This window comes from Cygnus atratus, chromosome 16 (assembly GCF_013377495.2).
Source record: "Cygnus atratus isolate AKBS03 ecotype Queensland, Australia chromosome 16, CAtr_DNAZoo_HiC_assembly, whole genome shotgun sequence".
Taxonomy (NCBI): domain Eukaryota; kingdom Metazoa; phylum Chordata; class Aves; order Anseriformes; family Anatidae; genus Cygnus; species Cygnus atratus.
Window position 1 is genome coordinate 10345487 of NC_066377.1, and position 26506 is coordinate 10371992.

Consider the following 26506-nt stretch of genomic DNA (forward strand, 5'->3'; position numbering starts at 1 on the left):
CATGCAGCTGCCGGGAGATGAGGTTACAATGCAAAGCTAAACAAAGATCTCAGCGAGAAGGAAACGGATCCCTCCTGCCGCCTGTAAGGTAGGAGCCCAGCAGCGGCTGCTTGACATCATCGGGACGAGCATTGGATTACAGCAGGCAGGGACTCACCCGGCGGGGAGCAGAACACGCCCCTCGGCCCCACAAGTGCAACTTCATTTAGCAGCTCCCAGCACAAGGAAGCCGTGAGTCTGGAGCTGGCTGCGGCCAACCTGGCTGGCGGGGCGCGTTTCCAGCCCCGATCCCTCCGGCAGCAGCGGGGCTTTGGGACTCGAGCAGCAGCCGGAGCCGTCGTGTCCGTAAGTGAAGCGCGGGGAGCAGGGTGCGAGGGGCAGGATGCTGCCAGGGGCACGTCCGCGGCTGGGGGCTGCCGTTGGGTGGTTTCTTTAAAGACAGACTTAACTTTTACCTAACGGCACTGCCAGCCGCGGGATTTTGCTCCCTGCAAGCTGTAGGCTGAAAAGCAAGGCTGCGTGCCGGCTTTCTGCCGTGCTGGTGGCAGGGAGGTGGCTGCGTTTCACTTTGAAAATCGTGTCGCTCCGTGCTTGCTGCGGAGGGGAGAGCAGCTGTAGCAATCACAAAGGACTGTGGCTCAGTGACCCCCGTGGGGATTTCTGGCCTCCTTTCTGCCGTTTGTCCATTTATTTTGAGAAACTGGCCAGACAGGATCCCTTACGACACAGGGGCCACGCTGTGCCTGTCCAGGAGTAGATGCCAGGCTGCGAGACACAGGGCTCTGTGCCCGTGGTGTGGGTTGGGGCCACCCCAAGCCCTGGCGCAGCTGAGAGCTTCACAAACGCGGTGGAAGCAGGCTCAGAGACTCACAGGCATCCAGCTTCCCAAGCAAGTGTTTTAAAAGGCACAGAGTTGAGATAAAAAAAGAACTGCTGTGTGGCGATATTCTCAGGAGGCTTTGAAAATTCCTCCACCTCGGAGCTGCCTGTCGCTCTCCTCTCTCCGGTTTCCCCTAAGCAGCTGGTAGCGAGCAGCAGCGGTGAGCTGGCACACAAGTGCAACGCCTTGGTCCAATAGGAGGAGCATTTGGGAAGCATTTCCCTTGCGTTGGAAGGGGTAAATGCGTCCACGGAACAAGAACCAAGCTTAGCTGTATTCCCAGGAGCAATGCCCCTGGTGGCTGTGACCGTGGGACAAACGAGGAGGATGTGCCAGTGCCGGATGAGCAAGAGGTGGCTGTGGCGGGGCAGCTGCAGCAGTGAGGACAGCTCCACGGGGAGCGTGTGGCCGGTGGCAGAGGCCATCAGACACACGCAGCCCTCGGGCTCTGGGCTGTGCTTGCTCATGGTGAGGTTGGCGTGCCCCGTTCAGGTGGCTGTGGGACGTGCTTTGGCTTCATAGACTCTTGGCTGGAAGGGGCCACCTTGGAAATGAGGGGCCACCCAACTGAGAAGCCATCACGTGTTTACTGAGATGAGGGACAGTGTCTGGGAAACGAGGATGCATGAAGAGATCCTCTAAGGCTGAATTAATTCATAGCATGGATACGGATTAAATGGCTGTTTACAAACATGGCTACACCAAAGCTTACTGCACCCTGAGCACAGGACAGGGCGCTGGACTCCATGTCCCCCATGCCATGGACACTTGCCAGAGGGTGAGGACTTGGATGCCCCAAAGAGCTGGAGGCCATTAAAATAAAGTACATAGGCTGCCAACAGAAGTAGCATCATAGTGGAGATGCTAAAACCCAAAGATATTCACAGACCTGCATCTTCTAGCTGCTCATTTTTGCACTCACAGTGGCTGATTCTGACCAGGTGTAAAGGCTAAAATGAGCTAAAATGCTCTGTTTCACGTCCCCATTCTCTTATACCAAAGAAAAGAGAATTTTGAGCCCACTTGGAAGCCTGCGCACAGACATACAACTCTGCCCCCCAAAACACAGCTATGAAAAACATTTTCCACGTTGCTAATATTTCCTGGATCTCCCATGTTTCAGGGCCAGTTATTGTACTGATCCCTCCAACCTGCCTGGATAACCAAACACTAGCATCATCCCTGTTCTACTGGGGCCAGGCACAAATCAGGTGTGGGCTCATACAGGTCTGTAGCAGAACCAGGGGATGAATCTGAAAGTCTACAAGGAACAGCAGAAGCTTTTTATTTGCCTTACTGCACCACCTTGATCTCAATTTTCACATTCAAAGCCTCGATTCAACTGCTGCCCCACACTGCTGAGGGTTTCCTTCGAGTCACCAGAGCCATACAAACGGAACAATCCGGAAAACAAGTTTTCCAACACAGTACCTGTTCCTTAGAGAGGATGAGAAAGGGGAAAAAACAAACAACATGCTCCCAGCCAAGCCATAAAGGGAGGTGCTCCCAGAAGCTTACCGGTACCAGCCGGTGCAGTGGGGAGGGTCGGCGGCTGCATGTACTTTGTCCCCAGCTCCTCCCGACGGCAGTGACGGAGACGCGGAGATGTTGCTCCAGGGCTCAGCCTGGGACCTGTAGCATGAGCAGGAAGAGCAGCGGTGGACTATGAACCATTTATTCCCCCGTTTCTAAACTTTCACTACTTTCAAGCCTGCAGGGCTATGTACTTTGCACCACTCATTTCTGGCTTGCGCTGTGGGTTCCTAAATGCCTTCCTTCCCGGCACAGCCCCAAGAGGCACAGGGCTCTCTGCCTGGCTCCTCCATGCCTGCACGCTGCTGGCCACAAGCTGCTGCCTCGGGAACTCCCAGGCCAGGACCAAAATGCCAACATTTGTTGATATTGACAGTGATGTAATAAGCCAAACATCCCCACCAAAGCGTCAACTTTACTGGAATTACTCTTTCCACAAAGTAATTAGCCAGTGGTGCTCATTGCCTCTAGATATCACTAGCACTCAGAGTTCAGAAGGCGTTGTATTGGATGCCAGGTTGTTATGTAGGTAACAAAGCTATCCTGGTTGCAATTATAAGGATGTTGCATTTAAAGGATTATAAAACCTCCTGGTTCAGGGCAATTAGTAACTGATGAAAAATATCCCATCACAACTACGAGTCTTCTTGCATCTCTGAGCCAAGGATGCCAGCTGCTGTTGGAGACAGGATACCGAGCTAGACAGTCTTTCAGCCTGCCCCAGGAGGAGCAGTCTCCCATTCTAATCAGTGATGCATTTGGCCTGATGTTTACCCGTGAGTCAAGAGCTATGAGAACGACCTTCTGTCTGCTGCCACCACCTTGGTTGAAACCAAAAAAGGATTTCCTCTCTGGATCAAAAGCAACACCAAGACATCTGCTGCATAGAATAGGGCTGAATTCTGCCAAAAAGCACTCCGGGCTTCTTGGTAGATGTACTCATTTTGAAGCAGTTCATTTGTTTTGTGTGTTCCTTCTGGGTAACAGCTGAAAAACAGAGTGAGAATCTGGACCTCAAGCAGTGTGTACCATGCTGATGGCAGTGCCCTTGTAATTCACTCCTCACTGGGTGTGGATGTTTAGCTATCCTTTGGACATTTCCACAAGGTCCCTAAATAACACAGTACCTCGATGCACTATAGAACCAGACTAGGAAGAGTAAAATATTATTTCGGAAGTTACTTCAGCCCATCCCCATCACCAGCCTCAAGCCCCCAGCCTCCCTGTGTGGGATGCTGCCTGCCTGTGCACATGGGGTCTTGCAGCTCTGCCCACCCCCAGGGCTGGGACAGCCAGCAGAGGATGGAGCAGGACTCCCCAAGTCCCCAAGGTAGGGCCGTGGGGAAGAAACATCCAGCTGGAGCCAGTGCTGGAAGAATAGAAAGCCAAGACCAGTCACTACAGGGCTCCTCTCTCCAAAATCAGCTCTTTTGAGAGAAAACAGGGCTTCCCCAACATCCCCTCAGGACCAGGATTATTTAGTGATGGCTCTTCTAGTTCAGAGCATCCTCGTTCCAAATTGCTTTAAGCATCTCCTGGCACAGGGCCACAGATTTGAAGAAGTTTTGCAATACATGCGAAGTGCCGGAGGTTTAACTGCTTGGGCTGCATGACATGGGAGCCGGAGTGAGGCAGGAATGCAAAGAGGGGAAATCGAGGATCGAGAATTTCCAAAGCTGGCTTTCTTCCTTCCTGCTTTTGTTAGCCCGGTTGGTGCCCCGAAAGAGCGATGTGTATTCCCAGAGTTGTGGGAATGCTGTTTCTTTTCCTGTCTAGCACTTCCAATAAGTACTTCACTGTAAGTGCAGTAAACACTGACAGAAGTGTATTGTTAAATCCTTGCGCCTGTGCTTGGATACTGCCATGATCTTAATTAGTATTTTCCACTTCTGTAAGCCTGTCATCTGCAGATCTCAAAGCTTTACAAATATTTGAAACATCTAGTGAGGAAAGAGTATTAATAGCTCCATTTAACAGATGGGCAAACTGACACACATAAGCAGCAAGTGCCCTGTCCTTGAGGCGGGGATGGAGCAGGCGAGCAATCCTCGGCTCCAACAATGAGGCAGTTTTAGAAGTGGGTCAAGGAACGAAGAGGAAGTCTGCAGATCTGTCCTGGTTTGGAAAATGACTGCAGTCAGAGTGGCCCAGAGCCCAGGTGGATGAGGCAGAATTGCTGAATGAGCTACTGCTTGCTTCCTTAAATGGTTAATCTCTTGCTTTTTGTCTGCTAGTATGTGTCCCTGGGACCAAGTAAAAAAAAAAAAAAAAAAGCAGTCCATGATGTTCCAAAAAGTCCGAAAGCTGAAACAGCTGCTAAAATAAGCAAGTGTCTTGTTGGCTGGGCTCTGCAGGTCAGGAGATTGCAAGTCATCCGCAGATGTTAAGGCCACAGAGGAAATGTCTCTGAGTGGGGCTTAGGGACAAAGGGAGAAGGCACAGCTGTGTGCAGAGAACCAAAGAGCACCAGGCAAACCAAGGCGACTACAATTACAGACAAACTTCCCCTTTTTTTCCCCTCAAAGCAGCTACATGGAAGTTTCACTTCTTTAAATGGCAGTGGGGCTGCAAACCAGTATTTATTTATACTTTTGTCAGCAGCACCGAACCCCCCAGGCCTCCCTGTGGTGCAGGTCAGGGGACCGAGTGGCTTCGGTTCTTCCCAGCACGCTCAAATCAAGTTGTTTAAAGGAGAAGTAAAACCAAAGGGGACTTCTGTGAGGCCAGGCCACTGGTTGGGCGTTCTTTGCTATTAGACCCAGCAAAGCAAACCACTTCTAATGTAGAAAAACACATGCTGAGAACATTTCTGATGAACACCTGTATCCTGAGGCCTCTCACTGCACATCTCAGTGCTCACCAGCCCCACACTCCCTCCCCTGTTACAGTCACAGGTGGTGGAAAAAGCTGCTGAGCTTTCTACCTCCTAACATGAGCACGGACACTATTTTCTTACATTTATTTTGTTTTCCTTCCCCAGAAGCCACTGCCCTGCTGTGTATGAAGCTTGTCTGAAGTCATGTCCAGAAGGAAAGTCAACTAACCCAGGTAGGGATGCACACTGCAGACTGATAAGATTTTTATTCACAGGGAAGTATTACATAAACAGGGAAAAGTTTTTCCTTCCTGTTTTGTAAGAAGTCATTTGACCTCCTCTGTATTCCGTATTACTAGCTGCTAGAAAGTTGCTAAGAGGAAACCAATATCCGCAGTTGTGCTGTAATGACTTCCCTGCTGCATTTTCCATACTCTGCAGCCACGCACACACCAAGCCATGTCACGGTGCCAGCTCTCTGGGCAGCCCTAGCATGAGCTGCATAGCACAGCCCCTCAGCGTGGCTGATAGCTCGGGAGGGAGACACCACACACAGATCCTGCCCTTCCTGCAGCCTGCTCCCACATTGCCATGCCAGTTTTGCTCTGCAGATAGGGTCAGCCCAGCAAGATGCAGGGAATCCCCAAAAAGATGCAGGGAACCCCCAGCTCTGAGCCTTTCTGTGACATTTGTGGGAGTGGTGAGCCTGCTGGCTCAGACGATCCTCCCTGTGCTTTCACTCCTGTGTCTCCTGCTCAGAGCTTCTCAGCCCCATGTCTGGCTGTGCAGGTCACCTTGCTGCTTTCTCTCATCACTTACAGGCTGTTTGCACTGAGCAGGTGTCTGCAGATCTGGCACCAACACATCTCAGGGCTGGCTGGTGCACTGTCATTCACCCTGCAGGTCCCAGAGCAGCTCACCCATACCCAACGCCTTTCCGTGCATGCTGGAGACACCCCGTGTCCTTCTGTGCCCAGGCTGCATTTCAGTAGACCATAAAATATTTGACAATTAATTTAATAGGCACTTTCCCCTTTGAGACTATAGCTTGCGAGGACCTCTCCAAGTACACACACAGTGTTTTGGTGCATCTCGAGCACCACTTCAACTCCTGTCAAGATCCCATATCCCTGGTGACTCACATACAGGGGACTTACCCTGCCTGCAGCAAGGCTCAGTAGCTGCTACACCTAACACAGATGTACCAGAAATCTCCCCCCACCACAGCAATGCTGTGAAGTGGGTGCATGGGGCTCCAGCAAGGCAGCACAGCCAAAGGGGCAGCTGCTTTCAGTGGGTCACAGGAGCCATGGGGTCACACAGAAGGACTCAGCTCAACCAGCTCCTACCAGCTGTTTTTTACTCCTACACTTCCCATTTTAACTGTCAGCAAATCTCCAATAGCAGCAGCCCAGACACTGACCCTTGTCACTGCTCCCAGGGGCAGACTTTCCCCCATTTCCCAAGCAAGCACTACCCCTCTCCTCTGAGTTACGTGAGTGATTTTTCCTCTGTGCAGCAGCACGAGTGAACCAGCCAGGTGAGCCCCAGGGAGCAGAGCTAAGCCTGTTTTCACTGATCAGCCTGCCTCATTCCACAGTGACACTTGTAAGAGCTGCCCTGGTTATTTTTAGGGACCACTGGGAGCTGCCAGGGCTCTGGCCCCTCAGGAGGCCCCAGGGCTTCTCCCCCAGCCCCTCACACTGCACTGAGGGGGAACACACTGCTCAGGTGTGGATGTGACACCCGTGGGGCTGTGTGCGCCTGGATGAGGCAGGGCCAGACAGGTGTGTGCACCACAGCTAGGCTCTGCCTTCCTGCAGCACTTCCACACAGCAGCTGAACTCAGCCCTTCAGACCACAGAACAAGGCCGTGCAAGATTTGCTCTTTGTCCCTCTCAACATATAAGTAAAAACCCCAAGCCTACATACCTCTGTTTTCATAGAAAGGTCTTCCCACAAACAGAGCTATCCCATCAAGAACTGCTGGGGCTTCCCCCTCCTTTTATACATACAACGGCAGCTATGCTAGAAAATAGGTCCCAGCTGCATCTCCTCTGGGCTGAGGGAAATCCTCCTCACCTGGGGAGGCCGCAAGGTGCTGGTGTGGTGGGCGAGCATCCCAGGCAGGGGTTGAGGAGGTCACCGTCTCTGAATTCAGTGCCCTGAGGTAATCAGAAGAGCTGTGGGGCCGTTGGGTAGTTTCCAGCCTTTGTAGGAAATTTGAGGTGAAAGACAGCAGGGACTTTACTTCCAGAGGCCTGGATGGTCTGAAGGGAGGCAGGGGATTCGTGGGGATCCCCATTACATAGGAACCCACCAAATCGCCTGGCCGTGCTGGGACATCACAAGTGGGGACAATACAAGGGTCCTCCTAGGATATGACTACAACAGCAGCTGTGAGACTGTTACAGCTGGAGGGTTTAAAGCGTCTGGTCTGTGGTTAGTCTGTTTTGCAAATTCAGCCATTAGCAAATCTTCCACAGCCATGGTTTTGCTCATGTGAAAGTGCATTCACGTACAAAGGCAGCTAAACAAGAAGTGGGGGGAAAAATAAAAATAATGGTGGGTGGAGCCCTCCCCTTGTACTCTTAACAGCTTGATGGGGTCTCTGTGGGGGACCAAGGAGTGGGGGCTCTTGGGGCCAAGGGTGCTTGGATGAAGGGCTTGGGCTCGCCGGTCTGCACAGCACGGGTGGTGGAGCTGTGTCTGCCTGCACCGGGAGGGGAAAATCAGGGGAAAGCAAGGCAACAACTTGCCACAGGCCAAGGCTACCATGTCTCCCACCATATGGGTGCTCACCCTGCATGTTGTGGGGCTGCCCCAGCCCCATCCCATGGCGCTGGGGCTCATCCTGACCAGCCCTGTCTCCCTGAGCCCCGAGGGATGTGTGGCTGCCCGAGGGATGGGGACAGCGGCACCTTGAAGCTGTGGGATGCAGAAAACAAGCTCAACCTGGGAACAAAACACAAATACAACTGCTGTCACGGCAACTGGCTCCAGATGCACGGAGAGACCAATTATTTCCATTAATCAACTTGGTGAGAAGCTGCAGAAGAGGCTTAAAATGCAGATGAGGTCTGGATGCTGTGGGAAGGGAGAAGCCCCAGAAAAGCTTGGTTGCCAAGGAAAAATGTGATTTTTCCCCTCGTGGAGGGCAATGACTGGCATCCTTGTGCGGCCACAGGGCTGGAGCCTGATCCAGGCCAGTGGGGAGATCGGCGCTGAGTAACGCTAACAAAGAAGTGTCATTGTGGGCTGGGGGGCTGAGTGATCTCCCCCGTTCCCCCACAGAGACACAGAGCAGGGGTCCCCAAGACCAGGCTGGGGATGTGCTGAAGGGCAGGACTGAGGGAGAAGCTAAATGCAAAGGGTGTGAAGTCCTAAGTCCTACAGGAGTCAGGCTAAGCCACATCTTAAATCGGAGGCTAAGCAGTGAGTTACCAGCTCTACAGGCCTCAAGCGATCTTCCTGCCACAGAACAAGGCCAAAGCAACAGATGGGATCTGTTTCACACACCGAGCCTCAATCTCCCTGCTGTGCCTCTTCTTCTGCTCTATGAATGATATTTTTCCACCAAGTCCTAGAGAACCCTAAAAGCTCTGTTCTTGCAGAATCCCTGCAGTGGAAGGAGACGCCGTGATGTCGGGGCTGGTTGAATTCACTGCATTTAGTGTCAGAGCCAGAGGGTGCAGAGTTACTATGAGGAATCCCACAGCAAAAGCCTTCCAAAAATACCAATGTGACATGCCCAACCTTGGCATTTCTTCACCACCACAGCACAGTGAGGCTTTTCCACGCCGCTCAGCACGTGAGATGGACACCCGTGCCTTGGCAGGAGATCAGGCTGTTGCCTGTTTTCTCTCCCAGCCATGAAATTGGGGGCCCCGCAGCTCAGAGCACATCAGTTTGGGCAGAGGCAAGGCCACCACCATGTTTCGGAGGATGCAGGCCCAGCAGGAGGACAGGGGAGCTCTGTGCCATGAGCAGGCCCTGCGGCCAGCCCTACCAGCAGCACCAGGACTGGGCACCCTGCAGGGCTTCCACGGCGTCACCCTGGTTTCTGGCCCTAGATCGAAGCTCCAAGACACTGGGATCTTGAGTCGTAGTGAGGTCTTAAAGGCACTGGCACAGGTCTAAAAATACTCCCTGGCCCTGATAACCCCATTATGGAGCCCTCATACTTTGGTGTGCAACCTCTCACGCATGTTCCCAGACAAGAGCCAGTGGAAAATTTGCTGAAATTCCAGCTGGAAGCTGTCAGACAGTTGGTGGAAACCCCCTGACCTCAAGTGCTGGCTATTGCCCTGTGGGATTTTTTCCCTCCTGGCTGGATGAGGCTCTCGCAGCAGGGAACTTCACAGCAGACCACAGAGAGCACAGAAATCCCAGTGCTGCCGCCTCTGTGCTCTACCAGGCCCCCTCGGCAGCAAACCATCTCACGCTGTAAATATTTTACAAGCCCGGCAGGGCTGTTGAGTGTGTTTTGCTGTTGTTATGGATCTGCCCCCAGCAGGAGAGGGCTAATAATAGTCATGGTACCCGGGAATGAAAGGGCAAGGGGTGCAATGCGGAGATCTCGATGGCACTGTATGTCTGCATGCCCTCGTCCCTGCAGGTTGGTGGTAAAGAGAAGAGAAGCAGGATGCGAAGCCTGAACAGAAAAAAGGGGCAGTATCCCTCTTCCCCTGCTGAACTGCAACACAAATAAGAAGTTTCACCCCAGAAATGCAGCAAGGTTTAGTTTGGTTTGGGAAAAAGCTTGGCTGGACCTCCAGAAGTTCGTAGGCCAACAGCAGCAGTTAGATCCTCTGGTGTGACACCAGGAGAGCAGGATCCGGCCCTGCGGGCACGGAGCTATTGGTCCCAACTGCCGCTCACAATGGGCGGTGGGAGCATTGTGGATGTAAGCGCGGGGGACTCCTGCACCTCAGGGCTCCATGTCCCCGTGCCAGGCCTTGCAGGCTGCATGTTGCGGTCACCGAGACATTCCTCAGGTGTCCCAGGGGACAGCGCGCCCTCGAGGAACGGGGACATCTCTGTGTGGCCCCAGAACCAACGGCGGGCACAGGCCCTGCCCTGCCCAATGCCACGCCTGGGAGCGGGGGAAGCAAGATAGAGCCCAATTCCACTCCCCCCAGTGAAGGGAAGCCGTGTGGGCTCGGGCTGTGCTTCAGGCTCAGTGCTGCAGAGAAACCTGCTGCTGTTTAACCTTCACGCTTCGTCCCTTCCAGCCACCCGCTGGGCTGGGCTGGCTCCCCTAAGGGCAAGGATGTCTAAGAAGTGCTCAAAGGTGTCCTGTAGCAGGAGGTGCCACGAGGAGACGCGCAGAAATTTGTCTGACACAGACAGTTTATGCAGTTACTGTGAAGCCCAGTCAGAGGTAGAGCAAAAGCCTGACATGAGCCTGAGGTAAGAGAGGCAGGCCGGGGGCAAGCTCAGCATGGCCATTCTGCCTGCCGGTAGCCCGGGTCCACGTGCAGTCCAAAAATAGCTCTTCCTAGCTTACAGGTTAACCTAGATGAGGGACAGATGCAGTGTCACGCGAAGGGCTTCCTCTGAAACTGGAGTCCAGGGCTGGGTGTGACTGCAAAAATCCACCCGAGCCCGCCAAGCCATGGGACGTATGTCTGCGCTGCAGGTGCATGGCCCTGTGGTGTGTTTAACCCCCCAGGGGTGTTTCCAGGCCGTTGTCCACCTCCCAGTGCTTGCAGTACCTGCGTGCTCGTAGTGACAGGCCTGGGAGCCATGCTGCAGAGGAGCAGGCAAGGGGGAAATGGGAATTTGGTGCTGGCTTGTCAGTTGGACAGAGGCGGTGAGTTCACCTGAAAAAAGTGCCCTCTTTTCTGGCTCTCTTGCACACTGGAAGGCAGAAGAATCGTTTAACCTATTACTTTCTTAGCATCCACACCTTCTGAATGTGTGAAATTCCACCTGGGTGTGAGCAGGGCTCGCTGGTCTGCAGCAGGGAAGTTCAGACCCCGGAGTGCAGAGCCAGCTGCTCCTCCCGCTGCCCACGAGCTCCCCGGGGAAGGACAGCGAGCCCAGCCGAGGTCTGGCACCAAAACCTGCCCCGAACGCCACGTCCACGCCAGCAGAGCCGAGACCATTGCGGCTCAGATCTCCCATTTCATTCCAGTCCTCGCAAGATACTATGGAAAAATAAGCTCGAGCCAAACAGCAGGCTTGGCAGGGCAAGGTTATTTCAGCAAGGCGAGGGAGCTTTAAACTCCGGAGCCTGCCTTGGGGAGCCACTGCTCCACAACCATCCATCCACAGTGACGGCTCCAACTCTGCGGGCAGGAGGGAGGTGGTTCTTTCTTATCACTGGCCGATGCTAACAGATATTTCACTGGCTAAACCCCACTGAGCTGGTTTGGGCCTGCCAGGAACTGCAGAAAAATCACATCTCCCCCTGAAAATTGAGGCAGTGGCTCCTGGATGCAGGGGCTTCCCGGCGCCCTGGTGGCCATGCGGGTGGGCAGGGACCCCCTGGCCCGGCCTGGGGGAGCTGCAGAGCGGGATAAGAGCCTGGAGCAAGCGGCCGGCGCTGCGGAAAGCGGCCGCCCCGGCCCCGGTGGCGCTGCGGGGCTCCGCGGGCTGAGCCCGGCGGCAGAGCTCAGCCGCCACCTCCCGGTAGCTTCTGCCCCAGCATCGTCCCCGCTGCTCCCCACGGAGCTGCCGAGCTTCGGTAAGGACTTGGAAGGGGATGGCTGAGCGCTCGCCGTGCCCCAGGATGGGGCGCTTTGCCTGCTGAGGTCCGCCAGCCTCGGCGGTGGAGGCTGCGAGGCTCCCGAGGCTGCGGGTTTGAGGAGCTGGGCTTCCCAGCAGGCTTCCCTGGTAGGAAGATCAGCATTGAGCAGGATTGGTGCAGGAGCTGAACAAACCTCCCAGTGGCACATTGACCCCAAGACACAAAAGCAAGTGAATGCTACAAGTTGCCTTTTTTCCATTAGATGCCGGTGTTCCTGACCGGCACCTCCTCCACGTGGAGGAGCAGGGCGGAAGGCGTTCTTTACAGTGGGCAAAATAAGCCAACTGGTAGCCTCTAACTTCCACGCAGAAAAAACAAACCGAGTGCCAAACTCAGTGAGCAGGAGAGGGAACCAAGAGCACCAGGTTTACAGCACCGAGGCAGCATGTGACAGCTAGCTCCGCGCCCGGACGCCAAGACGCTTGCGGTACGTTCCCAAAGCTGCTCAGCTCCCTGCACTGTGTGCAGGACAAACGCTGGCAAGTTAAAGCCTCAGCTAAAATGAAAACCAACAGCTTAAACACCCACCAGGCTGGACCAAGAGCTGGCCAGCGGCTTGTGTTCATTGTGAACTTTTCTTTGCGCTCTGCGCTTGGCACAGACAGGAGCGAAGGGATCCAAAAACCTCACAGAAAGGTTGATTTTCACATGTTAAAGTGCTTATCGGAAAGCCATCTCACTGAACTCTCTGTCAGCTACATGAATGTGACAAACACACCAGTACTGATGTGAAGCACTCACCGGCTCCTGGAGCTTTTGGGTGGCTGCCTGCTGGAGCCCCATTTCTGATTACAAATTCAGGTTGGATAAGCCCCCCCAGTGCAGAGCGCCAAATTCAGCCTCCGTTCAAAGCTCCTCGAATGGCATTTGGAGGAGGAAGAAGGGCTTGGGCCAGGCTGATGTCGAGCTGAAACGCTGAGCTTTGAATCCAAGACAGCCTCCGTTCCCCCACCGTGCTGGGGAGCCGAGCGGCAGGCGCATGGTGTGCGCTGAGAACAAAGCTGGTGACAGCAGAGCCAGCAGCAGGTCGTTACCTGAGATTTTGGTAGCTGCTCCGACTGGGAGTGGAGTTGCAGGGGCTTTTTTTTTCATGCTGTAATTTACCTGCGTAAAGTCATCTAACCTGGATGCAGCCATGCATCCAGGTTGGCCGAGCATCCTTGACCTCAGAGTTGTATTTCCTCTGCAGGATTTTGGATGTGCATAGAAATTCAATGGAGGTAGAGTCCAGCACATACACTGACTTTATTTCCTGCGATCGGGCTGGCCGGAGGAACGCTGTCCACGACATCCAGCGAGATGCAACCACCATCAGCATGCGCAAGCTGACTGAGGACATCAGTGACCTCACCGTCGAAGGGGCAGGTGAGCTGCCACAGGCACCGGTAACCACAGCTCGTGGTGCCCAGCCTAGGAGGGCACATCATGAAACGGCAGCAAAGCAAAGTCCCTGGGAGTCAGGCACAACGGGGGGATGCTCAGGGGGAACATCCCATCCCTCCGTGCAGCCAGCAGGAGGCTCACAGGCTGAGGGTCTCTTGCAACCAGCGGGGTGGTCCCTGGGGTCCTGGTGCAAGAACACTGCAGTCAAGGTCCTGGTCCTGTTTTAACAGGATAAGCACCAACCAGCAGCCTTCCCTGGGCAAAGTACACATCAAAAATACCTTAGGCCTCATAAAAATCATGGGGGTGGGGGCTGTAATTTGCTTTTTCCATTTTTTAATTATCCTTTAAATAGTATTTTAAATAGCAACAGCAGTAATTTTAAACACCACCAGCCATCTCCATGCCTTTCCCCATAGCCCAGACATGGCAGCATCACCCTGCTCAACACTACTGCCCAGCTAGCTATGGGATGCACAAATGCTCAGCTCTGAGCCTGAGGCTGGGTTCACTAACAAGCAACAAAACACACAGCACAGCTGCAGAGAATAAACTCCTTTCCAGCCCTTTCTCCAAGCTGCACTCTGTAACTATAAAAATGCTTTAAAATGCATTACCCCAGCTGTACCTCTTCAAATATGTCCCTAATAGTACATGTCCATACACCTGTCTGCAATAAGCACAACCTGGAGCGCATCTAGAGAGAGAACCCAGGTAACTGCCTGGCTGTCCACGTGGAACTTGCCTACACAATTTAGGCAAGGAGAGCTCATCCCTGCTTTGAAAGGGACTGTTGGTTTAGGACTGCTGTATCGATGCACCCTGCAGTCATATAAAATCCTTGCACCTTCCTTTGAGACCCGAGGCACCCTCCCAGCACCACCAGCTACCCTGCTTTGAGAAGGGTTTGTGCTCTGGGAACGTGATGGGACAACCCCATACATTTAAGGCAAATATCTGGCCACAGGTAGGTGGCAATAGGGCTTCAGCTAGCGAGCTGAATGAAATCAGCTGTAGCAATGACTGATCCCTTGTGTCCTGAGCACAGCGTAACCATGCTTTCCTCCCACTCCTCTCTTCTGCAGACAGCGAAGCACCTAGCACCTCTTCTGAGAGCGACCCTGGAGCACGACCAAAGGAGCAAGAAAACAAACCCTCTCCATGACAGCGTGCAGGGGGCGGGATGGGGCAGCAGGAGGGACTTGCTGTGAATGTTAAACGAGAATTTGCTATTGAATTTGTGGACAAAAGCCAACCTGGACCAGGCAGTTGTCTGTCACACGCCTCTGCAGCAGCCATTTTGTTTAGAGCACCGCAAGATGCTGCACAAGGACTGGTACCTCCAAAAGACTTCTGCTCCCATCCCTAATGATTTAGAGCAACACTGCAGTGTTTGTAGTGACATGAGCCATTCTCAAGATGCCTTAGCTGCAATTTTCCCCTACGGGAAAAAGCGATTTCAGTAATAATATACACACCAGACTTTCCTGTCCAAGGTACCTTCCCACTATTGCAAATTTAGCCTATTATTTATTCTGTTTCCATAGATTAGAAGTTTAGACAATTGGTTTTTCCACACACTGCCCTCATCCTGCATCTCACAGCTGAGCTGGCCTCCGGACTGCCCGTGGGGCCGCTCGCCAGGGTAGGCAGCAGGGGGGACCCGTCCCATCCCACGTGTCCATGGCCAGCCCCATGCAGCCCCACTGCTGCTGCTCAGCACCAGGAAAGGACCAAAGCACAGCCCTGTGTGGACAAGCTCCACCGAGAGGCCCAGCAGCATCAGCCACAGGCATCTTTTTCTTTGGGTTTTAGCATTTTAAAGTATTGTTAAGGGGAGGGGAGAAACATTTTGCTGTTTTGACTGTTGAAATTCAGGCTTAACTTCGCAAGCTGTTAGCTGAGATTATCTCCGGTAGAATCTCACACCATTCCCTCTTTTAGGAGACACATTTTGTGTTAAAGATCGTTTGATAAAACTATATAAGCTGTTGGAATAAATAACACAGCCTTCAAGTACTGAAAGTATTCTGCCTGGATGGTTGTTCTTCCTCCGTTTCACCTTGTAACAGGTTGGGCTGCAAGGAGGTTACACCAGCCTCTAACAGGGAGATAGGGAAATGTATGACAAGAGAGTCCCTTCTGTTTGGGGCTGTGAAACCTCCCCAAACATTTGCAGCTCCCAGTTAGAAGCAGATTTAAAGTTGGGGGTGCAGAATGCCAAAAATCTGCCCTGACTTGCCCAGGTTTGCTGCAAGGCAGCGCTTTTCCAGGTTTACTGGAAGTCAAGCAGAGTAAAGCTGGCTTAGGACTTGGCAGAGCAGCCGAGACACCAGGAGAAGAGATGCCGGTGGGAAGAGAGGTCCTCAGCACAGCACCAGGCTACAAGGGCATCCATCACTCACGTTTCATCCACCCAGGACAGATGATCCCAGCAGAGCTCTGGGAGATGGCTCCAGCCCCACAGGGATCAGTCCTGCAATGGACAGGGCAAGGCAGAGCCGGCCTGAGAAAGCCTCCAGCAGTGACACGGGGACAAGCACCTCCTTGACAGCTTCGGGAAGAAATGAACGTTACAACTCTGAGATTTATCAGAGCAAACGAGGCCATAAATAAGCAGAGAAGTTGCTGCCAGACAGCTGGCGAATTGTCTGTGGGTCTCCAAGAAGCGATGGCTGCGGGACCAGGACAGAGATGGATGTTGCTCCAGCCTGCCCAGGAAACAAGGACTTGGCAGCCAGGTAGAGGCTGCATCTGCTTCCTTGGCAGCCCCACACAAGCTCCCCCCGAGCTGCCTGGATACTATTCTATTGCAGCTCTGTTCCCAGACGGCGGCCAAGAGCCTGCTCCCTTTTCCCCGTGCTGAGGGGCAAACAAGCAGGTAGCTCCTGGTCTTGGCTGACAGGCAGTTTGGTCTTCAGGCCCTATTTCCAGCTCTCCTCGCTTCCACCGAGCAGTATTTTTGGCTCAGACACGTATACGAAGCAAGCCGAAAGGCAGTGCAGAGGGACTGTGCACCACGCATGACCTCCAGCAGTCAAGAGAAGGCTAATCTTGGGTCTCCCTGGTCAGAAGATAGCTGCCACAGTTATATTTAGGCAGATCACCAGTGACCTGTCGGCCAGCCACCCTCGGAGCACAGGCATCAGGTTCCCCCCACAAGTAAAAGAGCCGGGTCAGCTGCCATCGCTGCAGGACCAAGGGCACTGGATGAATCCAGCGATGTCCTGACTTGCAGAGCTGCTGAGTGCACAGATGCTCTGAGCCCCTGATTTCAGCTGAACATACAGGCATGAGGGACCTCCGCCAGCTCCACCCGAGTGCTAAGCGATGGGAAAGTCGATCAAAAAACACCCAAAACACCCTCCTGCCTGAGCTGATACCACAGTCCAGAAGCCTTGCAGACCAGACCGTACTGCTTCTGGCCCTCAGCATCAACAAAGCGTGCAAAACTCAGGAAGTGGGGAGAAAATATCAACTATTTGTGATACATGACAGAAAAAGTGATAAGGATTCTGCTTCTAGAGTAAGATATGCATTTCTACGATTACTGAAAAGACGCAAGGTTGGAACAACTTGCATCAATAAGTCCAGCTTGTAAGTCTAACACGGGAGCATGAGTACCTTTCCTCTTCTGTGCCCTACGTTAAAACTTTCAAAGCTACCTGCTAGCAGTGGGAGGCAGGAATTGGGCTGCCACACCAACCAACTGACCCCTCTGCCTCTAGCAGGGGTACAACGGCTCACATTGCAGCCTGCGGAACAGCTCCTACCAGTCATCTCCCTTGAGCAGAAAGGCGAGAGGATTTCTGTTTTAATATAAATTTGTTATTTTATTAAACGGGATTAACAATCAACTGTCCAGAATCCAAACAAGCAGCTTCTTCAGAAACAAATTTTGGAGAAAAATTAACTCAAAAAAGCCTGGCTCTAACAGCAACCATATTCTTAAAAGTGATGATTTATAATTTGCTTACAAAAAAAAAAAGTTAGAAATTCACTCTCTCCTATCTATCTAGGTGTATATATGCACCACGTATTTCAGAGATGAGTATTTTACTCAGAAGACAAATATGGAAGCCTAGAAAGAAAGGAAACATTCCCAGCACTGGGGCGCTGCTGGCTGAGGCTGGGCAGCCACTGTCCAGGACCACCACGGCCCTTCACCAAAGGCAACTTTTTGGTGTAGTATCTTTGGAGCATGCACCTTTGCAGACGCCTGGGATGCTGCAGCATGCCACACACACCACGCTCCCTCCTCATGTGCATCGAGGAGCTCTTTGTCAGTAGGAAAACTGTCACTTCTCTGGCTGCATGGCTCTATTGCATATTAAGTAAAAATACTGTAATGCACCAAAACGGCTTAGGAATTTTGGTGAATATTTCCTTGCAAGTTCTCCACCAAACTCAAGGTCTGACTCCTAGCAGGTGTTGTGGTTAAGCAAGAAAAGCAATTCAGATGGGACCTGAGTCAATATTTGATATTGGGCCCTAGCTTATTAATCACTGAGTTTAATAGTGCCGTAAGATTATGTCACGTTAGGAAAAGCGCAGAATGGTTAAAACAGGCAATCGAGCACAATTTTTCTAAGGTCCTAAACAAGGATGCAGGAAGAGCAAAATGCAGTTTACAGGAATCGTCTAGGATGAGTACAAAACTGGGGAAGTCCCAGAAGGCAGATTTGGGCCCAAAATGGTAAAAATCCATTCCAACTTCCTATGCATGTGTGAGCACGCTCACAGCCAGCTGTGAGCTCAGCTGGAGCCCACGGTGTGCGCTTCCGCGGCAGTGACGTTGTAAGGCCCGATACACAGAACTCCTTGGCTGAGGGAGGATGCCAAAAAAGGCTTTTTTTTTAAAAAAAAAAACAAAAACAAAAACGCCGTTCAGACCTGTGCACCAGCTTCCAGCTTGTTCCTGTCCTGGGCCTGTTAGCACAAGACTAACCACAGGTAAACGCAGCTGCAGCCAAACCTCCCTACCCGCACGGATGGGGATAAACCCTCACACCTACTCACTCCCGACCTGGCACACCTTTTTCCTAGAACGGTGGAGATTAACCCTGACAGTCAGAGCCAGAGGAGATTATTTCTGCACCACGGGCAAGGGCTAAGGCAGGTCCGCAGGGCACGAGAGGTCCTTCTGCTCTCGTTTATGGTACAGAGGGACCAGCAGCTGAAGGGAGGCGTTTGGGTCTGCGTGCACAACAGCAGAGGAAGCTGGATGTCCATTTGGGAGATGGTTCACGGGGGCGATAGGGGTGTGTGTATGACAGGAGCCTGATTCTGCTTAGCACTGTAAAGGTTAACATGGGATGCCAGGAATGGAGACTGACCCCAGGCACCTTCTGGTGCTCCCACAGCCCAGAGGAGAGTTGAGCACACACAAAGAAGGGCCATGGCTCCATGCTAGCTTGCAGGGACGCATCACGATGCGTTGGGCACCATCCCATAGGCTTCATACAGCGTATTGAGAAGTTCCTGCTTTTCTTTCTCGGGTAAGAAGCTGGACTGAGCTGCATTGATGTTCTGGAAAGGCAGACGGGGAATAGAAAGATGTTAAGGCACATCGGAGATGAAGATGTGGCTGTACACATCCTAAGCTATCTCTGACCATCAACGAGCCAGGGAAGGTGAAGTTTCCACTCCGAGATTTTCCGACATTTCCACAGCCTCATTTCCCAGGGTAACTGCTCTGGCCCACCACTAGCAGCAACCCCAGAAGGAACAAGGCAGGCACGAGGAGGAGGCCTTTAAGTACTCTGGAGTTTGTAGGGTACACACATTAGAGCTGTTCCTACACTCCAGGTGTCCCTTTGTGCCAACACAGCTGGTGGTGGCAGCCTGACGCGTGCTGCCATGACAAAGCCCAGCTGCACAAGGTCCTCTCCAGGGACCTTCCTTTTGTTACACAGAGCCAGGACGGCTTTTGCAAGGGCAGCAAAGGACGGCTGGCATTCAGGGACCCCGGGCTCAGAGCTGCCCTTGTTCTCCTGCACCCGGGGAGCCAGGTCTGCAGTAGGGGCTCCTTTCCTGGGGGGCTCCAGGCAGGCCAGCACACCCTTCAGTGCATTTCCAATTCCAAGCAAGTGTCTTTGCAGACATGGAGGTGGCAGTCATGAGCATGACTGAATGCTAACCAGGAAAGCTCCCTGGATATGCAGATAAGCCAAACTCCCAACAGTTATCCTGTCTTTCTGCTTTGGGTGAGTAATTCAGAAAACTAACAAGTAAAGCCAGGTTTTGGGATGTATTGAAAACACATAAGTGGCTGCGCACCAAGCCAGCAGTCGCTTTGTTTTCAGTTCAGTTTACAAGTGCAAAACCTGCAAGCTCTTTTGTATATGTGGAATCTTACTAGCTTCAGGGCCAGGCCTTGAAATAACCTCCCTGCAATTCCAAATCCATGGAAAAAAAGCAACTGGCACCTTCCTTCCTACAGTTAGACCTGTTTTGAAGACTCTGCTAGACTGTTTCCACCCTAACCTGTTCTCCACACAGCCCAAAGCAGCCACATGGGGGCTGCCACCCCCAGGGCCCCCGCCGCAAGAAGCCGCACTCAGCTCCTCCTGCTTGCTGCACCCCCAACAGGATTTTATTTTCCCTGAAAACTCTCCAGCTTATAAAGAAAACAAGCAGATGTCTCTGGGCTTCACCAGGACACCTGCAGAGCACCAGCTGAGGCCAGCTTACCATTCTCTTGAAATCCTCCTCGGTGAAGCCCATGTAGTCCTTCACTATGCTGTAATCCGTGTCGATGTTGGAATTGAAGATGAGGGGGTCATCGGTGTTTATCGAATAGTTAGCCCGATCCTTCCTAAATCTGTAAGGGAATATAAAAACGGTGGGCAAAGCTCTGTGCGTGGCAGTGTTCGTGCACTTTGTAGGGTGAAATGTGGTAAAAGCAAAAACCTCCCAGCAGCAAGGAGCAGAGCGCGGGGTGCCTGCTGCGTGCGGGTCCGGGCACCCAACTCTCACCCACCCGCACCCCAGGGACGTACCATGTTGTCCCAGGTGGTTTGCATTTCCCTCACACAGCAATAAAGCAGCTATAAGTAGCCAGGATTTGGGTTAATGACTTTGAGATTAAACGTTACGCGTGTGTCTTACTGCACGGCTGGGTGTTTCCTGAAGTCCGGCAGACATGCTCCAGTCAGATAACTGGACCAGGGGCAGACCTGGTTGGGGGAGTTAAAACAAACATGAAAAACAGCATCAGCCACACAGATCTGAACTGCAACTGTGAACGCAGATAGTGGTGAGCAGGCAAACCAGAAGGAGGTTCAGGGCTTTGTTCATGGCCCGGGGAGCTTCCACCCTCCACCCAGACACGCTCTGGTACCGCAGCCTGCTTTGTGGGATAATTCTGCAGGCTTGAGGTCCACAAATCAGTAAATAAGCTGTCCAAACCACATCCTCAGCCAGAACAGGATCTGTTTCTTCTGCCACACGCTTGCTGCGAGCTGCTGTGTGCTCTGTGTGGCCCAGAGCCCGGCCAGCAGCCAGGCACCAGCACCGCTCCTGCCGCGGAGCTCGGGGCACCCGGCTTCCACTGCAGGGGGTCCTCACCTCAAAGTGCATTTTGGTTCTCAGCAGCTCCTTGTAGAGCTCGGGGTCCTCCAGGACGTGGTAGCCATGGCCGATGCGCTCAGTCTTCAGGAGATACACTGCCTGGAAAGCATGGGGGAGTAGCTACAGCCTCTGAGCCGAGCCACGGCCCAGCTCCCTGCCCGCCACGTGAACACAGAAACCCCTTGGGATTCCCCTGGGGCTTCCCAACCCCAGTGCCGCCCTGAGCAACTCGTACCTCCTTGATCATGGCAGGCGGCCCGGCCTCCCCAGCGTGGACGGTGCGATGAATGCCGCATCGTTCGGCTTCCTGAAAGGCGAGGGAGGAAACGCTTCGGTGCGAGGGCAAGGTCAGCAAAGCTCCGGCACAGCCAGTGGGCTCGGTTCCCGGAGCTCCCGGCCCACGAGGGGTCAGGACAGTAAGACCAGCAGCAACAGCACTCAGAAAGCTGGGTCACCTCCCACCCGGAGCCCAGCCTTGCTTCAGGTTCTTTTAATAAGCACTGGGCTGTCCCCTCCCCAGAGGGCAGCAAGCTCAGGGTGCTCCTTCCTCCACCCACTGGCCTCTGTGCATGGACTCACAGCAATTCCCATCTGTGGGGCTTCTTCCTACTCCAGCAGCAGCCAAGTGGGGGGATTTAAAGCTGCTGGGGCAGGGGAGGTGATGCCCTGAGGCTGCCGAGCTTTTTGGCTTGATCTGCCTGGCGCCGTGCGCTTAGCTCCAGCTCTCAGGATGCGGTTAGGCAGCGATGTCTGCCTTTAATCACTGAGATATAAACATGGGAATAGCTTTTCTATTTAACAAAACATTTTTAATTGCTAAAGTTAATTTTTAAGCTCTCCCAGCTGCTTGTGGTCTGGGTAAAGTGCTGCATGTCGCCTAGCCAGGAATAACTCAGTGTGTGCTTTCTTAGCACTTCTTTTAAGAAGCTTATTTGACAAACCTCGTAAGCCTCCTTATGGCCAGAGGTATCCTCCACCTTCAGCGACTCGTCTCCGGCCAGGTCTATGGCCACCACGGAGTCGTTTCGATACTTCTTGCAGAGCTCCACCACCTCCGGAGACCAGCCTGGAAGAGACAGCAGCAGGATTCAGGAGAAAGCTTTCATATAGTCACACTTTGAGAATTTTTTCTAAACACGGAAAAAAATGTGCTTTCATGGTGTGGTGTCATGGAATAGTTTGGGAGGCACCTCCAGAGGTTCCCTGCGCAGCAATCACCCTGCCCTGCTGCACAGCATCCTCCACTCCCCCGGACAAGATGATGGATGCTACTTCTGGTGAAAAGGAGCTGCACAGCCTCCTGGAAGGCTGACCTTTAACACACGGTTTTATCTTTTTGGCATCAGTGGGAGAGAGTAACAAACGGCTAACAACCACTCAGGAGTTATCTCTGATCAGGATGCAGTACAATCTCTGACAAAGCAAACACATCTATTAGCTGATACTTCACCTACCCTTAGCAAAAAGGCCAAGAAACAGAGATAAACTGCAGAGTTAATAATTAACCGGCACCTGCTGTGCATGTGCAGTCCTGAAGTCATATGAACACACAAGAAAATAGGTGCAACTGCAACTTCTTTTATCACCAGTTTCGAACTCGCCAGGTTAGAGCCATTATTTCATTGATAACTGAGATGTAGCTAGCTCTGGCTGGTATTTCTGCCTCTCTCTTGACACTTCCTAAGTTTCGGGGTGGCTTCCCAGGAAGAGCTTGTGCCCAGAGCCACCTCTTCAGGTAGCACACGCACAAAAATGCAGACTCAGCTGTTTGCAGGAGGAACTCCAGCCGCTGTGCAAGCGCACACTGCACGAGCTGCCGGCTGCCCCCGCAGGCACGTGGGACACAGGCTCACAGCTTCCAGTTTCTACAAAGAAAGAAGTTTTCTTCCTAGAAGCCAGAAACCCAAGGGTCAGGATTTCAGATTATTGTTTGGTCGTCTTTTTTTTTCCCCCTCCATCTCTACTTGGACACCCTCAAATCTTCCAGTTTCCAGGATTTTTTTTTAATTTTTATTTATTTTTTTTTTTTGCATTTCTAGGAACAAATTAGCTGTGTGTTTGTTAGAAAAACTTTCTACCCTATTAAACCTGCCTAAAATTTATCAGGATCTGAAGGCACTCGTAGCAAAGTTTCAGCGTAAGACAATTACTGCCAGACAACTCACTCCTGCTCTGCTTCTCCCTAGGTGAAGATGCTCACAGAGCTCAGCAGCCCAACAAAATGCTGAGAATTATTTTTTTTCCTATTCTGTGTCATAGTACCTGCTATTGAAGAAGTTCAGAGCTGCTTGTTTTGGGAAAAACACTTTATATTTGTGACTTAAATATGTTTTACTTGTTTTTCCGGCTTAAACCAACAGTGAGTTAGCAGCCAGCAGATTCTCTGGCTAACCCACGCTGGGGCTAATGAGGGAGCGTGCCGCTGCAGCGGCGTGATGGTGAGCTAGAAAGTTTAATTTCTGCCTCCAGAGCTGTGGGACATCAGCCTGGCCCTCCTCTGGGACCACTTCTTCCCAAAGCAATGTGGCCGCTGGCTTTGGCAGTGGCTTCAGCCAGCCAAAGGAAAGCTCCGAGCCCCGGGCGGGGAGCGAGGTAGGAGCAGAAATCCCAGCTCCCACAGGAGAGGCAAAAAAGAGCTCTGTGTCCCTTTAGCAAGGCCTCCAGCTAGCTCTCCTGACGCTGGCTGCACCTACAGCCCCGCTTTCACTTCCAGCGGACCCTTTACGAAGGGTAAGGGAGCAGAGGACCCTGACCGAGAAAGAACAGCCCGTTCTCGGCACCATGCGGTCCCACATCACACACAGGGCCACGGGGCCGGTGCTTTCCCCACATTTCCGCAGGGACCTGAACCCAGGGGACATCCCCCCCCAGCCGCGCGTCAGGGAAGGGGAGCAGAGCAGCAGGGGAGCTGCAATACATTACTTGGCATATGGCGCATGCAGCATAGAATAGACCTGGCTTTGATGTGGAAATCCCTTTCTCCATCCTGCAGTCCCTGATTTACGAGGTGAACAACTTCATCCGGAGTGAGGTCTCCCCTGTGGGGCAGAAGAGGCGGTAGTGAGAGGCTGGGCACCGCCTGGGCGGGCGGGCAGGAGCTGCAGGGACGAGAAGTCGGAGACCCCACAAAGCCCGGGCCCCGCTGGCGGTAACATCCCCGGGAACCCAGCTGGATCACCCCGAGCAAACAAGCACATTTTGCACCCACGCCACGCGGACGCGTCTAGGACGATTTAGAAAAGCCTCAGGGAATTAGATGCCACTGCTGCTTGGGCACTTCTGCAGCAGTAGGTGCCCAAAGAGCTCTGCACCCAAAGGGCTCCCTCCTTTGGGAGGGAGCGCTGCAGAGCACCTGGGCCAAGTTTTGGCCGGCGAGCCACGCAGGGGCAAGGCGAGACTTCGGTCACCGCCTGTCCAAGCAAACGCCCCGAGGAGCCGAGCCCAAGAGCCTCTTGTTTGCCAGGGCAACTCATTAGGATGCACAGCTCCCTGCAGCGTGGCGAGCACAGCACGCCCAAAGCTACCACGACATGTCCTGCAAGGGGCCACCGAGCCCAGCACTGATTTAATTAGCAGCACGCAGCAGCGCGGGGGTGACATTTAAACAAGGGAGCAGATTGCCAGCCCCTTGCAACACTGCCCGCTGGCTCAAACTTCTACTTTGCAGGCAGGCAACCCCTGTCCAAGCCCTGCTTCCCCCTGTCCGAGCCCCGCTTTCCCTCGCAAGGGGAATGGCTTCAGCCAAAAGCTCAAGCGCAGCTGCCTCGCACATGCTGAATTAAGTGCCTGCAGCAAGGCACATCAAAACACAACAGCACACAGAGGTATTACAAGAGGAAAAATGCTACGGACAGGGCAGGGAGAGGGAAAAGTGCCAGAGCTGGCTGCACCGGCAGAGCAAGCAGCCCCCGGTACCCAGAGGTGCTGGCTCACCCACGCGGGTCCTGGCTCCTGGGTGCTGGCCAGGGAGCTCGGGCAGGAGCATATACAGGTACAGGGCAATTAAGTTAAAGGCCGTGATGAAAGCTTACTAATTAACGCGCTGTGGCAAGTTGTGAGAGGGAAAAAAAAATTATTAGTCTTCACATCCGACCGCGTTGCGACACTTTGCCTGCAGCTTTTCAGGAGAAAGGATGACGGGGTGGCCGAGTGGAGCCGAGCCCACCCATCGGCACGGCCCTGCCCTGCTGCCCCCCTGGGACGGGATGGAGGGGATGCTCGGGGGGGTCACTCACTCAGCTTGTCCCCAGGGGATGGGGCTGACGGAGCAGTTGGCCAGGAGGTGAGGGCTGTAGCGGACCTCCACGTAGATGACGCCTTCCTTCGCTTTTGTCTCCACCAGCTCGTACGCGATCCTCCGCACCGCCTCGCGGTCCCCCCTGCAGGGACAGCGACGGGACCTGTCAGCCCCCGGCACTGGGAGGGGACCCGCAGGGACGCCACCGAGCGCGGACAAGCAGGCAGGGGGTACTTACGCGATGGCAGGCATGTAGTGATTAAATTTCTCTAGAAACTCGGTAAGCGACAGCGGCGTATTGTAGCTGATGTGCTTCAAGAGGTCATCAACAGTGTCGCCGGGGAGAGGAATCCCTCTTTTCCTGGAAAACAAGTCACGTTTTACCAATGGGGAAGGCTATTGTGTTTTTAAGAGGTCTCTAAGCGTGGCCTTAGCTGGCAGCATCAGCCTCCGTTTCTTCACAGAAAAGATATGGCACAAGCTGTCCTTCCAAAAGCTCCTCGCAGACGTGGCCCTGGATCTCCGCGGGAAGCGCGGCGACCCGAGACACCAGCAAAACACGAGCACATCGAGATGGAAGCCCGGGGTGACCCAGCGGGCGCGGGGCCAGAGCACATTTCAAGCTTAAGACAGAGCTCCTCGGGAGGGGCTCTGCATTATTTCTTGGCATCTCCCGCTTCTCGAATTGCCAAAATTCCTTAGAAAAGTTAATTTCTACTTATGGAGGCTCAAGGGCCTGGGAAATGACAGGGAGGTGCGCAGGCTCAGGACCACCCGGCTTTGCTGCGGGGGAGCCCGGCCCCAGCAGCGGCACAGGGGGGTCCCTGCAGTGGCTCCCATGGGGGGCAGCGGGTGCCAAAGCCCACCCAAGCTCTTCATCATCCCCATGCACCGTCACCTGCCTGCGGACGCCAGCCTAAAATCGGGAATAACTAGACATTTGGTTCTAATCCTCTTTCCTTCCTTCCCGGCGCTGCCGCGATGAGTTACGGCCGGCTGATGGATGTCTCCCTGCTGACGGAGACCAAACCCCAGTGACAACTCCAGCGACCTGCCGCCAGCAGCTGTCCCGCGAAGCAATCCGCAGGAAAGTGGCCTGAACGCCGCCAGTCCTGGGCTGAGCGAGCGCTGCTCCTTTCCCCGTTCGGGCAGAAAGGAAAGCAGCCCCGGGCGCAGCGTTCAAAGGCAATCTGTCCGGATTAAGTTGCTGGCACTCAGTGGGGGCCGCTCAGCGCTGCCAAGGCATCAGCTTTCCCCCCTGCCTTGCCCTTTCCACGGCAGTGACACATCGCTGTCTGCTCCGGGAGCTCTCTGCCCGCCCGGGGGACACCA

General features: G+C 53.5%; 2 protein-coding genes across 4 annotated transcripts in view; one reads left to right on the forward strand and one right to left on the reverse strand.

Moving 5' to 3' along the window:
- Positions 1-15390, forward strand: PKIG (cAMP-dependent protein kinase inhibitor gamma). Of its 2 annotated transcripts, XM_035548439.2 has the most exons (4): positions 1-345; positions 5394-5461; positions 13172-13347; positions 14451-15390. In XM_035548439.2, exons 3-4 carry the CDS (start codon positions 13197-13199, stop codon positions 14528-14530), a joined length of 231 nt encoding a protein of 76 aa, XP_035404332.1. In that variant the 5' UTR covers positions 1-345; positions 5394-5461; positions 13172-13196; the 3' UTR covers positions 14531-15390. The 2 variants fall into 2 exon arrangements, with proteins under 2 accessions (XP_035404332.1, XP_050570017.1); XM_050714060.1 differs by lacking the exon at positions 5394-5461 and having other exon boundaries at positions 163-345.
- ADA (adenosine deaminase) overlaps positions 13416-26506 on the reverse strand; it is a 20925-nt gene continuing 7834 nt past the window's right edge. The window contains exons 3-11 of one of the 2 annotated variants that reach the window (XM_050714059.1): positions 25413-25535; positions 25173-25316; positions 23860-23975; positions 21879-22003; positions 21173-21244; positions 20935-21036; positions 20476-20543; positions 20059-20188; positions 13416-13620 (exon numbers count right to left, since the gene is read on the reverse strand). In XM_050714059.1, coding sequence (XP_050570016.1) covers positions 13570-13620; positions 20059-20188; positions 20476-20543; positions 20935-21036; positions 21173-21244; positions 21879-22003; positions 23860-23975; positions 25173-25316; positions 25413-25535 — 931 coding nt within the window. In that variant the 3' untranslated portion in view covers positions 13416-13569. Of the gene's footprint in view, positions 13621-17181; positions 18895-20058; positions 20189-20475; positions 20544-20934; positions 21037-21172; positions 21245-21878; positions 22004-23859; positions 23976-25172; positions 25317-25412; positions 25536-26506 lie in introns of those variants that run through there. The other variant, XM_035548471.2, reaches the window with a different exon arrangement.

What these genes read in the sequence shown, in the direction of transcription:
- PKIG (XM_035548439.2), top strand. Translation starts at nt 13,197, where the DNA reads ATGGAGGTAGAGTCCAGCACATACACTGACTTTATTTCCTGCGATCGG. An exon ending in CCTCACCGTCGAAGGGGCAG is followed by an intron (nt 13,348 to 14,450) that starts GTGAGCTGCCAC and finishes TCTCTTCTGCAG; the next exon opens with ACAGCGAAGCACCTAGCACC.